This window comes from Cryptococcus neoformans (genome assembly GCF_000091045.1).
Source record: "Cryptococcus neoformans var. neoformans JEC21 chromosome 3 sequence".
NCBI lineage: Eukaryota > Fungi > Basidiomycota > Tremellomycetes > Tremellales > Cryptococcaceae > Cryptococcus > Cryptococcus deneoformans.
Genome location: NC_006685.1, coordinates 611,201 through 625,462, shown reverse-complemented (window position 1 = coordinate 625,462; position 14,262 = coordinate 611,201). Strand labels below are relative to the sequence as shown.

The window sequence follows — 14,262 nt, the reverse complement described above, 5'->3', positions numbered from 1 at the left end:
CTTCTTCTTTGTTAGTGGGCATTTAATCCACGTCACCCCAATTTGATCCCGTTGCCTCCACCGGGGTGAGTATTTACAAGTGCAAAAGTTCTTCACGCAGCAATAGCACTACATATTCTCGCCGCGATGGAAGCCCCCCACAAGGCCCACCACAAGCCATCAGCTGGTGCGAAGCACGCAAAGAAAGATGCCGCAAAGGGTGTAGACCGCTCAGGCGGGAAAAATTTCAACCCCAAGGTACGTACATAGCGCCCTGCAATTCCCCACCCTTACACTCACCCTTACACAGGCATTCACAAACACCTCCTTCAGAGCAGCCGATAGAGCGGCCAGGCGTACCGCCGAGAAAAACCAACAGCGTCTCCATGTCCCGCTGGTCAATCGTAACCCTGAGGAACGCAAGGTCACCAATGAAAAAGGCAAAGGAATGGACGAAGGTGCCTTGCCACCTCCGCCCATCGTCGTCGGCATTGTTGGCCCTCCTGGTGTGGGAAAGACAACTTTACTGCGATCTCTTGTCAGGAGGTTCACGAAGCACAATCTCTCCCAGCCGCAGGGCCCTGTGACTGTTGTTTCTGGCAAGACCAGGAGAATCACTTTTATCGAATGTGGAAATGATCTTAACAGCATGATTGACTTGGGTAAAGTGGTCGACTTGGTGCTTTTGATGATCGATGGTAGTTTTGGATTTGAAATGGCAAGCCGCTTCTTTCGCCCGACAATATTTAGCTAACTTGCTATTCAGGAAACTTTTGAATTCCTCAACATTCTTCAATCCCATGGGTTTCCAAAAGTCATCGGAGTTCTCACTCATGTCGATCTTATCAAGAAAGCCTCCACCCTTAAAGACACCAAAAAGCGCCTCAAGCATCGTTTCTGGACGGAAATCTATCAGGGGGCCAAGCTCTTCTCCCTTTCAGGTGTTATGAACGGGCGTTACCCTGATGCGGAAATCAACCTTTTGTCAAGATTCATCTCTGTTATGAAATTCCGCCCTCTTGTCTTCCGAAACCAACATCCCTACCTAGTGGCTGACAGAATTCAAGATCTAACACCCCGAGAGGCTATTCGTGAGAACGCCAAGATAGATCGGACAATCACTCTCTATGGTTATGTTCGCGGTCCAAACCTTCCTCCACGCAACGCGAAGATTCATATCCCCGGTGCCGGTGACCTTGAGGTCAAAGAGGTCGAGAGATTAGCCGATCCTTGTCCTCTTCCTACGCTCGAGAGCGAAAGAAGAAGGAAAATGGGCGAGAAGGCGAAATTGATTCATGCCCCAATGAGCGATGTTGGCGGCGTAATGTATGACAAGGATGCAGTGTACATCAACGTCCCCGGTAACTTCACTAAAGGAGGAGATAGTAAGTTCATCTCCATTTCCGGAGAGTATCCGGCCAATAACTAATATGATTCACCTCAAGCTCCTCAGGGCGAGGGTGAAAAGATGGTTATGGATCTTCAAGATGCCGAAAAAACGTTTGCGGACAACATTCAAGCGTCTGAAATTAGGTTGTTTGGCCATTCATCTGCTCCCTTGCAAGTCACTGAGGAACGCAAGGATCGCGTCCGCCGCAAAGCCGAACCTCGTTCTGGTGGTCCCATGCTTGGCAAAGCGGATGAAGATGAGTTTGATGAGAGTGAAGACGACGAGTTTGACGATAGAAGCGATACTGAGGAAGGAGGTGTGCTCAACGGAGAGTCGGACGAGGACGACGACCAGGATGAAAGAGATGTAGCGTACGCCGAGTCAGAATCGGATCACGATGATCTTGCCTTTGCGACTGGCTTTGAGCAAGAAGGGGGCCGAATCAATTTTGATGATGAGGATGATGACGATTTCCCTTCGGACGAAGATGATGAGGATGTACCTGGTTGGAAGCGCAACCTAGCTTCCCGTGCTTCCTCCACTTTGGCCGATAGACTACGCAAGAAACGCAACCTTATGACACTTATATACGACACTCCTCTTTCTCCAGAGGAAATTGTCAATGGCAAAACACGTCCTTCTTCCGCCGATGCTTCATCCTCTTTCGCTGAACTGCAAAATGAGGGTTTGTTCCGAATCAGTCACGAAGAGAACAAGGGCGACGATGGTGATCAAGTAAAAGAGGAGGTAGACAGGGATCAATTAAAGAACAAGTGGGCGGACGAGGAAATGCTTGAATCGCTCAGGGGGCTCTTTATCTCCGGTCCTGTTGCTGGAGAGGGTGTAGATGAGGATGGGGAGGCATATGAGGAGGAGGGCGAGGATTTCGAGGATCTAGAGGGAGGAAGTGATGGCCGAGGCGATGGCGAGGATGATGTGCCATACGTTGGTGTCAAGCCTTCTCAAGTAAGCGTTGAGGATGCGCGCGCCGCTGCTTTAGCAAAGAAGAAGGAGGCTCTCAAGATCAAGTTCGATGAGCAATATGACGACTCTGACGATGAGGCGTCCAAAATGGACTTTTATGACCAACAAAAGGCGGAAATGGCTCGCCAAAAGCAGATCAATGAAGAGGAGTTTGGTAACCTTGATTTGGATGCCCGGACGCAAATTGAGGGTTATCGTTCTGGGATGTACGTCAGGTTAGAGATTGAAGCTGTGCCGTATGAGTTGATCGAGAACTTTGATCCTCGATTCCCCATCATTGTTGGCGGTCTCTTGGCTGCAGAAGAGAGATTTGGTTTCATCACTGTTCGTATCAAGCGACACAGGTGGTTCACGAAAACACTCAAGACGAATGATCCCCTCATCTTTTCCCTTGGCTGGCGTCGATTCCAAACTCTCCCGCTCTACCATCTGGACGACCATTCCATCAGAAACCGATACCTCAAGTACACTCCGGAGCATATGCACTGTTTCGCCACATTCTATGGTCCCGTCTCAGCTCCTAACACAGGTTTCTGCGCATTCAACTCTTTGCAAGGGGATGCCCCCGGTTTCCGGGTATCGGCAACCGGTGTCGTCCTCGATGTTGATCGATCCACCAAGATTGTCAAGAAACTCAAGTTGACCGGTGCGCCTTACAAGATTTTCAAAAACACGGCGTTCATCAAGGACATGTTCAACACCGGGCTTGAAGTGGCCAAATTCGAGGGGGCAAACATCAAGACCGTCTCTGGTATCAGAGGTCAGGTGAAGAAGGCCCTAAGTAAGCCGGACGGTGCCTTCAGAGCAACCTTTGAAGACAAAATATTGTTGAGGGGTGAGTAACATTTCACTGTGTCTGTTTCTACATCTTCTGACCAGTCGATTCTCAGATATCGTTTTCCTCCGAGCATGGTACTCTATAGAACCGAAAAAGCTTTACAATCCTGTGTGCTCTCTTCTACTTTCCAACAAGGAATCGTGGCAGGGTATGCGTCTCACGGGTCAGATTCGTCGGGAGGAAGGCCTCAAGACACCCCTCGATCCCAATTCAGCCTATCGACCCATTGAGCGCACCACACGACGCTTCAATCCTCTCAAGGTTCCACGTAAGCTTGCTGCTTCTTTGCCCTTCGCATCCAAGACGCCAGAACTCTCAAAGCAACGTAAACCTACTTACATGCAATCTCGTGCCGTTGTGCTGGGAGAGGATGAGAAGAAGGCGGTGACGCTGTTGCAGCAGATCCAAACGTTGAAGAAGGATAAGGCAGAGAGAAGGAAAGCGAAGCAAGATGAGCGAAAAGGAGCATACAGGAAAAAGGTTGGGGAGAAAGATGAGAAAAGAGAGGAAAAGATTAGGGAAGAGAGGAGAGAAAGATTCAAGAAGGAGGGGTTGAAGAGAAAGAGGGAGGAAATGAGCGAGGGAAAAGGTAGGGGAAAGAAGAGCAGAGCGTAAAAAGATTGTAGAGCGGATGGGTTGGATAATATTTTAGATCATTTATTGTGGGTAATCAGGGGAAGCTCCATGGATTCTTGCATGCTAGGGATGCTGTCCTGTGACTATCCATATCAACTCAATGCCTGCTTTGTGGTTTTGCATTAGCATATCAACCTCCTCAAAGTGTGACAAAAGTGATTCATTATTTATTGTTGATGATTACTCATTTATATTTTTTCTTATCATCTTATCTTGTGATTTCCATTTTTCTGATTCTGTTGTGCAGCTTACCGTCGGACAGGTACATGCATACGTATACTACGTATTGACAATGAAATTGAATAACAGTTTACGATTCAGCACGAAACGAAGCTGAAATTGTTATTTTCCTGCTTGAGTCTTCGCTGAAGACCGTTTGTCTCTTGTTCCCGCCGGTTTATCGCGACTTGAGATGTATGACGATCACGCAAGACAACACCATAACAATTAAAATTAAGATATTTTACATATTACCACCCACCAGTCATCGAGCTTGCATTTTTCCGCGCCTTCCTTCGTTCATGTTGTGCCCCATGTCCCATGCTTCATGCATTTCCGCAGGGCCCTGGTTCGCTATTACTCATCCCATCAGTATTAGGAGGAGATACGTACAACCACACATCATTTCATCATCAGGCCTGACGTATGAACCGTTAACCACATAATAAAGACATACATGCTCGAGCAACAAGGCGTCTTCTACAACGTCGAACAATCGGCGGAGGATTGGCGGTCATCCTTACGATTCACAGTTAGCCGTCTAATAGAAACTTATTCATCAGCAGATGTCAGAAATCGTATAAATAATCCCAATCACACTCTTATCAGAACGCGTGCCTGAAAGTTTAAGCTTCCGACTGTCCACTTTTAGGTTATTAGAGTGGTGTGCAATCATCTTATCGATGGTGCCATCTTGCGACCTCTTGTAACGCAAGTCGCAAGAAGAGGTTGATTAAAGGCCACAGGTTGATTATTGGTCTTTGCTGAGCAATCAAGTCGATTTCAAGTTCGATTCGGGCGAAGCCGATCCGGTCTGCCAGAAAGATGCATATATAAAGACAAGTAGGGAGATGAGGAATATAGCTAGCAGTACTAGTGACATATTGACCCTACCAACTCCTCAAACAACATCTCTGTAAGATGCCTATCGCCGTCAACGACAACGTAGACAAAGACACCCTGGGCAGACCTTTCTCTCTCGCCAAGAGCACTCGAGGTTGGTTTTGATACTCTATTAAATAAGCTTCTCGCTGACCGAGATACTTAATCCTCTTTTAGAGCGTTTGGTTCAAGCCGGTATTGACCTTTCCAAGGGTTACCCAGAGTACCCAATCAGGCCCAAGACTATCGAACTCGCCAGTGACATTCGCAAGGAAGTGGGTATTGTTTTTTTCTTTTTCGCTTTTGGGATGGGAATTGCAATTTAGTGAACTAACGTCTATTACTCAGGGATGGGAGCACAAGGACCCCGGAGCCAGGGCTGACAAGGAAAAGAAAGCATTGTTTGGCGCCGCCAAAGAAGTTATCCACTTGTCCCCTCACCTTGGTACCGAGTAAGATTTGATCTACACTTCTTCTTTGTCTTTGTCACTGACACTTGTCACAGGATAGTCGGTCTTCAACTTAACCAGCTTAGTGACCAGCAGAAAGATGAGCTTGCGCTCCTGATTGCTGAGCGCACTGTGGTATTCTTCCGAGACCAGTAAGTAATGTCTCATCACTCATTTTATACGCAAGACCATGAGTTGTCGCCGACACTATTCCTACCTTCAGAGACCTCACTCCTCAGACCCAACTCGAGCTCGGCAAATACTTTGGTACTCCCGAGATTCATCCATCAGCCGCCCGAGTTCCTGGGCTTCCTGGAGTCTCAATCATCACAGACGAAGTCCTCAGGTCCACCGGTCGTGTCCCCGACTACAAAAACCCCTTTGCCACCCAAAAGTGGCACACCGAGTAAGTTTTACAATCTTTTGAAAGTTTACAATGACTAAACCTGGTCGATTAGTTTGACTCACGAACCTCAACCCCCTGGAGTCACTCACCTTCATCTTGACCATCTCCCCGGAGTTGGCGGTGACACTCTCTGGTCTTCGGGCTATGCTGCGTATGACAAGCTTTCTCCTGCTTTCCAGAAAGTCCTCGATGGTCTTGAGGGCTTGTATCGATCTGCTCACAGCTACCCCAATCCGGTGACTGGCGAGCTTGAGCCCATCATCAATGCTCATCCTATCGTTCGCGTCCACCCGGCGACTGGATGGAAGGCTCTTTTCGTCAACTCTCGATACACTATTGGTATTAAGGGCTTCGAGCAGTCGGAAGCCCAAGCTATTTTGCAGAAGGTAAGTTTATTGATTTGCATTTGACCTCGCCGTCAACTGATCATATTTCCGAAATGATCCACAGCTTTTCCAAGTGTATGAGCAAAACCCAGATACCCAAGTCAGGTTCCGATGGACTCCTCGATCCAGTGCTTTGTGGGAGTGAGTCCTACCTTCTTTCTTGTTGTTTTAATTCATTTCTGACCGACGCATTTTAGCAACCGAGTTTGTACGCGCCTTTGTCATTTGATCACAGGTGCCCACGTTTACTGACATTTATCCCTAGCCATCCACTCCGCTGTTTATGACTACCTCGACGAGGGGTCCGCCGAGCCCCGACACGGGACACGAGTTTCGAGTTTGGCTGAGAAGCCCATTCCCGTAAGCGAAGGAGTTGGTAAAAGCCGAAGAGAAGCCTTGGGTCTCAACACTGGTGTCGTGCACGAATTGCCTATTGATACTCACGCGTACTAAACTATGATGAATGATTAGTCTACACCAAAAATGTGCACAACCGTAGCAGTTGTATGATTTGAAGTAGTTAGTGGTTGACATTATGAATACTGTTCTTGTTGGGCACTTCCGTTCCGTCGTTATTGGTTGTTCTTACGCCTTCTTTCAATAGTTTAAAGATAAAGCAACCGCTTGACCTGTCTGTTTGGTCGTGTTTCTTCCCTGCTCGTTGTCTGCTTGGTTTTCAGTTTCATCCGATCGACGCTTGTACGCTTGATCTTGCTGACAGAAATGGCGGCAGCTAAGCAATTAGTTACGTAACAATGGATAATTTTCCGGTGGTTCGGTTGTGATGTTGTCGAGTGACATCACTCTTGCGCAGGGGGCAGTCCGGGAAGTCTTGGCTTTTGGGCCGGCCAACGGCGGGGTCCTTTTTGTGGCCTCTAAAATGTGTTTGTCTCGAGTTTAGTCGTCGCCACATGACGGAGCGGAGCTGCCACTGAAAATCTGCGATCTACTCTGGCGATCCATAATTCCCACACTTATTTAGACACACTTATATAATACCCGCTACATCTTGCCACTGTCTTTTTTCACCGCCTTTTTCCCAACGAAACGCGCGTCATCGTCACATCCAAGCAACTGCCAAACGCCCACGCGTAATACCATAATGCCCAGCAGGTCTCGCACACCATCCCCAGCCACTGAAACCTCTTGCACCTTCTGTCTGTCCCCAGCTCCAAACGAGGGCCACCTACCCACGCTCTCCAGACCTATCTTGGTGTCGGATAATCAGACTGCTCAAGAGAGGTCTACTTCAAAGAATAGGAACAGGTCGACGTCCAGGACGAGAAAGCACCAGAACGATGGTATCGGGGGCAACCTGGTCGGGAGCATGAAACGGGGTATTCAGATAGATGATGGGTCGAGAAAGACAACCAGATTGGGAGTCCTTTGTTAGTTGACAACCCCCCTCCCATCTAATCAATGCGAGGTTCAGTTACTAATGAAGGGCAAGTGACCGTTGCACTGATGCTCTTTACCGTCCTTACCACCATTTGGATATTACGCCTTAATACTCAAGCACAATCGGTGGGAGGTTGGAGTAGAATCGTGGGAAGGTGGCAGAAAGCCTTTGGTGACCAGGTGGGACCTGTGATGAAAAAATGGTCGGAAAGGGATGTTGAGTTCTAGCAGTTTGGATGTTATATGGATGGCGCCGGGAGCTAGAGGGAGAAATCAAAATCTTCATACCTCACCCTAAGCTAGTGTTGTACACGATTCAATGTTACGTTGGCGACAATGCATCAATGACTGTACGTGCGATGAGTGAGATGGTTATGGATCAAAAGTCTCTACAATGTACAAAATTTTTCAAAATACGAAACTACTGCTGCCTCACCTCCGCAATCCAAAAGACGAAACCTTGCCTTCGTGCATGGTAGCCTCCCTTTCACGTGGTTTAACCTTGTTTGAATCTTGTTCATGGCCGTATCTTCTATGGCTGGGTGAATCATGGCGTGACTTGCTCGTTCCTCTTTGTTCCCATCTCCTCCTTTCTGTTGGATGATGTCTGTCCTGATTGTTCCCCCTGACTCTACTTTCTCTTTGGTCCACTGAGCGCTCATCCTCCCAGTCAAGTTCTTCATCCTCTGCACTACCCTCGATATCCATCTCCACCTTCTTCGTATCACCTTTAACATCCGAGGTCTTTTTTCTTGTCTCTCGTTCCACCCAAGCCCATTTGGTAACCACTTCGCCAGCCTCCGCAGCCATTTTTTCATATCCTTTACCCAATCTTTCTGCTGCGCGCTGTATGTCCCTTGCCAGGTCGACTGAGCTCGCCACCTGCTTTCTGATGACCGATGAATCAATTTCGTCGGGCCGCCCGTCCCTGAGTAATTTTCGACCGGTGGAGACATTGCCTGCTTGCACCGAGGAGGGCAGGGCCAAGAATTTACTTTCGCCGCCCGTGCGTGCATAGACATCCAACGCAGAACGAATCTCCTTGTTGCTCTTTTGCATAGCAGTTTTGACCAACAGACCTAAAAGTTGCGCATCGGCATCGATCTTTGTCGGCTTCACCCAGAAGACGCCACGCTTGTCATGGGCAAGACCGTTAGGTGTGACCCATCGGTAGGGCTCGATCTTTTTAGGGAGAGTTGAAGGATCGGTTGATATGCAGCCCACATTAGATGAAAGATGTGTAGCACGGCGGAAAATGGAAAGTGCCGAAACATAATCCCCCGCCCAGCGGGCAGCTGTAAGAGCTGCACGGTATGTATCCCGAGGCCAGCCTTCTTTGCCAGAGCTTGGTGGTTGATAGGTGTCCATGATGTCGACAATGGATTGAACTTCACCCGTGACTGATAGAGCAAGAATCGCGGCCTTGAAGAATTCTAGATCGAACAAAGGAATAAGAGAGGAGGAAGAGAGTATGAGATGAGTGTAATGAGTTGCGAGGACAGGCAGTTTGGCCGTGTGAAGACTAGAAATGAGAGCGGTGGCAGATTTGACATCAATGTCAAGCTTGGGAATAGGATAGGTGGTAAGTAAGGGTGGTGGGAGATAGATAGACGTTGAGGTTGGATTGGAATTGCCAGGAGAAGGTAGGTTCCAGACCTGTTCAATGACAGAGACCGCCAGTCGTTGATCTTCTGGTCTTCCGCGGAGCAAACATCTCACATACATGGCCACCAGTCCGTTGTCCACTTGTCCCGCTTGACCCTCTTCTTTGCTATATTGTTTCAAACAATGGTCCCATAAAGCCTTGGCTGTCGGCCCGATCATCATTGCATTAGCTTTCCCATTTGGGTCACGCTCGAGTGAGCGATGGACATGATAGAGAGCCGTAAACATGAGGGAGTAGGTGACGGTGTCCGGAGCTAGAGGCCCCGACTGCGGTAGCGACAAAAAGGTCCTTTGCATCTCGGAAAATAGACCGTGTCGACTGAGAAACTTGAGATAGGCGTTTGTCGGAGCGATATCGATATCTGACTGCAGACTTTCCATAGGCTCTTGGTGCCGATCTTCTCTTAACTGTACGCCAGGGGTGGCAACTCCAAGATCTTCTTCAGCTTCCTGCGCCTCGATCAACTTTTTCATGTACTCTTGAGAGTTGTTATAGACGATGGTCACACGTGACATTGTGCGTTTCTGAGGCTCCCTGAAAGAAAAATCGGGTATCTGACCTGAATGTGCAACTCCAGCATAGGCATTCAGAATGGTAGAGTAAGTCCTAGCCGTAGGCGTGAAGTTGCGTTTCTTCATCTACAGTATGATTAGACCGCAGAAGCTTAAATGGGTTCCAAGACTCACTTGATTATACAGGTTCCAAACCCTATCCAGCTTCCTTAATCTCCCCATATATCCAATCAGCATATTCCATACGGGAGCGTTAAGCATGTGTTGAGGCGCCTCAGTTACCAATTTGGTCACTTCATCTACTTGCCCAGGACTAAGGGGTAACTTGTGTCTTTCTATCCAGCGGCGTAAGCGGACTGAGGTAGTCCATGGATTATCGTCATTTTGTATGGGCCTGGAGGGTCTGGAGGATGAGCGGGTGTTGTCGGAGGGGACTTTCGCTTTGCCAGTATGTGGGGTGTGATGGGGGGGGAGCTCAAAACGTTTTGGTTGCCTCGGTGTATTTCCCGGCGCGGTGGCTAGCGATGTACGGGAGTGGCCGCCGCGACTGCCTGCCCTTCCAGCTGGCCTGCTATAGCCTCTTTCGAGGAGCAAGCGGGGGACACTGCGTAAGAGAGTGAGGGCTGGCGGGCGAACAAGAGGGGCGGAGGTTCGAAGTGCCCACATGGCCGAGGAGATGGCTTGACAGGATACTTGGTACCTGCTCTAGTGGCGTATAGCGTGTGATGGCCGTGCGGCTTGGCGTGGCCGCTGGAATGTGCAGTGCGGTAACGGAATAGTCTACTGATGATCAATAAATATTGCGCTATCGCACAAACGCAAGCCGACGGACGATCCTCAGACGAGCGAAACTCGAAACTTCTTGGGCCGAGCGCCGTGCCTAGGTGAAGCGGTCACGTGATAGCAACGTCACTCGATGGCGTAGGGGATTCTTGAGGCGGGTGGGTAGACAGTGTATATTCTTTTCTCAGCCATGACAGGATACAGTGCCTCAAGAGCATCCGCCTCCCCCAGCACCCGCCCTCTCCGCACAAGTACACCTTTCTCATTTCCTTTCAGCTCTCCCCCTTTACCAGCTCTCAATTCTGTGGGGGATCGTTTCGCAAACCATTGGGGACAAAAGATACATCTTTATTGCAAAATAAGACACCACCCACCGCCCTGCGTTTCCAAACAACAAATCCTTTACAACGCAAAAAGACTAGTTGACAAGGTGGAATAGCCAAAATGGCTGCTGGATTGGCTTGTGCGTGCCTGACTTCTGTCGTCCGATCCACGACGAGCCCATGTAATGTTCCACGCTCATCTTCATTATGTAGACGACTTGGTTCTCATCTTTTGGCGAATTGTCATCAACATCTTCTTTAGAGAAATTCGGTATGTCTATTCGATGAACATGCGCTCAGCCGCTTCTTACGCCGTCACAGCCCCCGTGGTGCTTTCAATATCCCTCGCGAAGGCCCTGTTCTTTTCATCTGCGGTCCCCATGCAAACCAGTTCCTTGATCCTCTTCTTCTTTTCTCAGAGGCAAGGAAAGAAGCCGGAAGGCGCGTTTCCGTGCTGACTGCCGCCAAGGTATGTCTCGTTCCTTTCGCAATCAGTCTCTCGTAGCGAACATTCTAGAACATCTACTGATGTTGATGGGTTGAGCAGAGTATGAACCGCAAGTTCATCGGCGCTGTCGCTCGTATTATGGATTCCAGTACGTGTTCATGATTTGTCTTTCTCATTTTCATGGAGAGGTACTTATCATTTTGACAGTTCCTGTGGCGAGAGCGGCAGATTATGCCGCCGCTGGCAAAGGCCGTATCATCCTTTCAGAATCCGATCCCCTGATCGTTACCGGTATTGGCACTTCTTTCATTGAGCAGGTCAAGCCTCGTTCTCAACTTATGCTTCCGAAATCGGCTGGATACGCATCTGCCCCTGTGGCAGAAGTCATTTCTGACACAGAAATTCGTCTCAAAAGTGAATTTGTCGTTCCAAGCAAGGACGGCAGTGCCAACGTCAAGGCCTCTCACCGGGTTAGGAACGAAAGCGAGTTGAAGGAGGGTCTACAATTCAAGGTATTGCCTCATGTAGAACAGGAGGACACGTATGGCGCATGCTTCCAGCGCCTTTATGAGGGTGGTTGTATTGGCGTTTTCCCCGAAGGCGGCTCCCATGATCGTACAGATTTTCTGCCCCTCAAAGCTGGATTCTCCATCATGGCTCTTGGAGCTATTGCAGCCCACCCTGGATTGGATGTCAAGTTGGTTCCAGTTGGCCTTTCCTACTTTCACGCACACAAATTCAGGTCGAGAGCCGTCATCGAATTTGGCTCGCCTATCTCTGTTGACCCTGAACTGGTGGAATTGTACAAGCAAGGCGGAGCGAAGAAGAGGGAAGCATGCGGTAAACTCCTGGAGCAAGTCCATGATGGGTTGAGAGCTGTCACCCTCAGAGCCCCTGACTGGGAGACTATGCAGGTCAATTTATCCTCTCAGATAGCTTGGGTCGGTTACTGACGATCCCACAGGTTATTCAAGCCGCGCGAAGACTTTATCGTGTTCCCGGTCAGCATCTTACCCTCGGTCAGGTCGTCGAGCTCTCCAAACGTATGATGGAAGGTTACCTTACCTACAAGGATGAGCCAAAAATCATCGATCTTCGTCAAAAAGTCATCGCTTATAACCGCCTTTTGCGCGATATGGGAATTGCCGATCACCAGGTTGAAAGAGCTTCCAGCCGAAGTATCAAGAGCTTATTGCTTTTGGTGTATAGGGTTGGGCTTCTCTTGTGGTGGTCCATCTTGGCTTTACCAGGAGCTCTGTTACACGCACCTGTGTTCATACTAGCCAAGCTTATCAGCATTCAGAAAGCCAAAGGTACGCTTTCATTTCTTTTTTTTTCTCACTTGTGCCTTTTGACTGATATAATTCCGAATTATCAGAGGCACTTGCTGCGTCTACCGTCAAAATACAAGGTCGAGATGTTCTCGCCACATGGAAGGTCCTGGTTTCTCTTGCTGTCACGCCCTTGCTTTACATCTTCTATTCCGTTCTGGCTACTTTCTTAGCTTACAAGTATGACCTTGCCCCAGAATGGCGCCACTGGACACCTGTGGTAATCTTTTGTTGGTTACCGGGGTGGGCCATGGCAAGCTTGAAGTTTGGTGAAGCAGGTGTAGATGTTGCCAAGTAAGTCGTCACTTTTTGAAACCATATCGGACACATCTGACCGCCTCCTATGCAGGTCTTTGAGACCATTGTTCCTTTCTGTTTGGCCCTATAATCAGCGTGAAGTCAATCGTCTCCGAGAAATGCGCGAAGGTTTGACAAACGAGATCAGTGAGGTCATCGGTATGTTCGAGTTGTTTTGGTTGGCTATACAATTTCGGAGCTGACCTCAATCTTAAGATGAGTTTGGTCCACAACTATACGACAACTTCCAGAAAGGCCGCATTCTTCCCTCCGCTTCTGTTCCCCAGACTGGCCGCAACCCGGGTCTTTTGTCCCGCAAATCCCAAACTGCCGACTCCTCAGTACTTTCTCATCCAATGTTATGGCTCGACGAACGTATATTTGGTTGGAGTCGTTCCGCCTCTGTTGGTCAAAGTGTCTGGTCGTCTTCGGCTGCCAACAAGCAACAGGAAAGCGAAGCGGCCCCTGCTAGTCCATACGATTCCGAGGGTGAGGAAGAGGAGGAGGCGGACGTCGACTATGATGATGTTTTAGCCATCATCGATACGCGGCGATCCAGTGGTGGTGGGGTAGGTTTAGCTAGCCCGAAGGGGAAGAAAAGGAGATATACGGGCCAAGCTAGAAGCGAAGGGTCAGTTGCGTCTCCGAAATCTGACATTGAAGGTGTCCCATTGCCTCGCGCGGATGACAATGGAGTGGTCAGGCTTCATAAGAGGCCGGGGGCCGCCAAGGATGGAATATCGGAAACGAAAGGGGAAGAAGGTCTGGGTTTAGATACCGGTCGGGAGAAGGGCCAATAAGCCGCTCGTTACGAGGGGGCGAACAGATGGGAGGGATTCTATAGGTTTTCTGTTTCGCGAATGCAACATTTGAATAAATACATCTCAAAAAATAGACTTGTATCTATACATGCACTGAAGCTGACATCTCGGAATGGGAACACATTACTATGTACATGTAACATTTGTTCTTCAACGACATGAAATAGTTTTTGCGGAACGTTATTGGCTAAACACAAGAATCTCTCCGCATACGTCACTGAAGCTACGACGCAGAATCACAGCTATAATAGCAGAATAAGTTGAGTTACTCTCTGTGTTCAGCTGTCAATTAGTTAATTCCACATTTAACTCATTTGAAGTGTTATATCTCAATTAGCGTTCAATACCCTCTTCGCCAGTAGTGCACGGTTATCCGTCGAGAGCCGAGGTTGAACTTGATGAGGTTTTGAGACGTCGCGATGCGAGTAGAGATTGTCTGGAAGTTCATTAGGAGCATAGACATTCGTAGGCGTTTCATTTATTAGTCCAAACTCCGATGATAGGGACTCAGCCG

The 14,262-nt window shown here is 48.7% G+C and overlaps 6 protein-coding genes across 6 annotated transcripts in view; 4 read left to right on the top strand and 2 right to left on the bottom strand.

Moving 5' to 3' along the window:
* Nucleotides 1–21: 21 nt before the first annotated feature.
* CNC02190 (GTP binding protein, putative) lies at nucleotides 22–4,095 on the top strand. Its single transcript, XM_024656720.1, has 5 exons — nucleotides 22–237; nucleotides 290–697; nucleotides 746–1,364; nucleotides 1,425–3,188; nucleotides 3,244–4,095. Exons 1-5 carry the CDS (start codon nucleotides 127–129, stop codon nucleotides 3,804–3,806), a joined length of 3,465 nt encoding a protein of 1,154 aa, XP_024512379.1. The 5' UTR covers nucleotides 22–126; the 3' UTR covers nucleotides 3,807–4,095.
* A 723-nt stretch (nucleotides 4,096–4,818) lies between these two features.
* Nucleotides 4,819–6,696, top strand: CNC02180 (sulfonate dioxygenase, putative). The gene is made up of 9 exons (XM_569491.2): nucleotides 4,819–5,043; nucleotides 5,106–5,203; nucleotides 5,277–5,380; nucleotides 5,434–5,529; nucleotides 5,601–5,783; nucleotides 5,836–6,169; nucleotides 6,234–6,310; nucleotides 6,367–6,377; nucleotides 6,435–6,696. Exons 1-9 carry the CDS (start codon nucleotides 4,968–4,970, stop codon nucleotides 6,620–6,622), a joined length of 1,167 nt encoding a protein of 388 aa, XP_569491.1. The 5' UTR covers nucleotides 4,819–4,967; the 3' UTR covers nucleotides 6,623–6,696.
* Nucleotides 6,697–7,030: 334 nt separating this feature from the next.
* Nucleotides 7,031–7,921, top strand: CNC02175 (hypothetical protein). Its single transcript, XM_024658935.1, has 2 exons — nucleotides 7,031–7,557; nucleotides 7,620–7,921. Exons 1-2 carry the CDS (start codon nucleotides 7,272–7,274, stop codon nucleotides 7,793–7,795), a joined length of 462 nt encoding a protein of 153 aa, XP_024514273.1. The 5' UTR covers nucleotides 7,031–7,271; the 3' UTR covers nucleotides 7,796–7,921.
* On the bottom strand, nucleotides 7,855–10,563 carry CNC02170 (expressed protein). Its single transcript, XM_569489.2, has 2 exons — nucleotides 9,920–10,563; nucleotides 7,855–9,871 (listed from the first exon to the last, which is right to left on the bottom strand). The coding sequence occupies exons 1-2, from the start codon at nucleotides 10,409–10,411 to the stop codon at nucleotides 8,000–8,002; spliced, it is 2,364 nt and encodes a 787-aa protein (XP_569489.1). The 5' UTR covers nucleotides 10,412–10,563; the 3' UTR covers nucleotides 7,855–7,999.
* Nucleotides 10,564–10,729: 166 nt separating this feature from the next.
* On the top strand, nucleotides 10,730–13,805 carry CNC02160 (glycerol-3-phosphate O-acyltransferase, putative). Its single transcript, XM_569487.1, has 9 exons — nucleotides 10,730–10,991; nucleotides 11,065–11,122; nucleotides 11,173–11,320; nucleotides 11,399–11,447; nucleotides 11,507–12,213; nucleotides 12,264–12,612; nucleotides 12,678–12,924; nucleotides 12,980–13,086; nucleotides 13,144–13,805. Exons 1-9 carry the CDS (start codon nucleotides 10,973–10,975, stop codon nucleotides 13,725–13,727), a joined length of 2,268 nt encoding a protein of 755 aa, XP_569487.1. The 5' UTR covers nucleotides 10,730–10,972; the 3' UTR covers nucleotides 13,728–13,805.
* Nucleotides 13,806–13,823: 18 nt separating this feature from the next.
* The window catches only part of CNC02155 (hypothetical protein), a 2,117-nt gene continuing 1,678 nt past the window's right edge, over nucleotides 13,824–14,262 (bottom strand). The window contains exon 3 of the mRNA XM_024658934.1: nucleotides 13,824–14,262. This exon is cut by the window's right edge and continues 1,266 nt beyond it. Coding sequence (XP_024514272.1) covers nucleotides 14,078–14,262 — 185 coding nt within the window. The 3' untranslated portion in view covers nucleotides 13,824–14,077.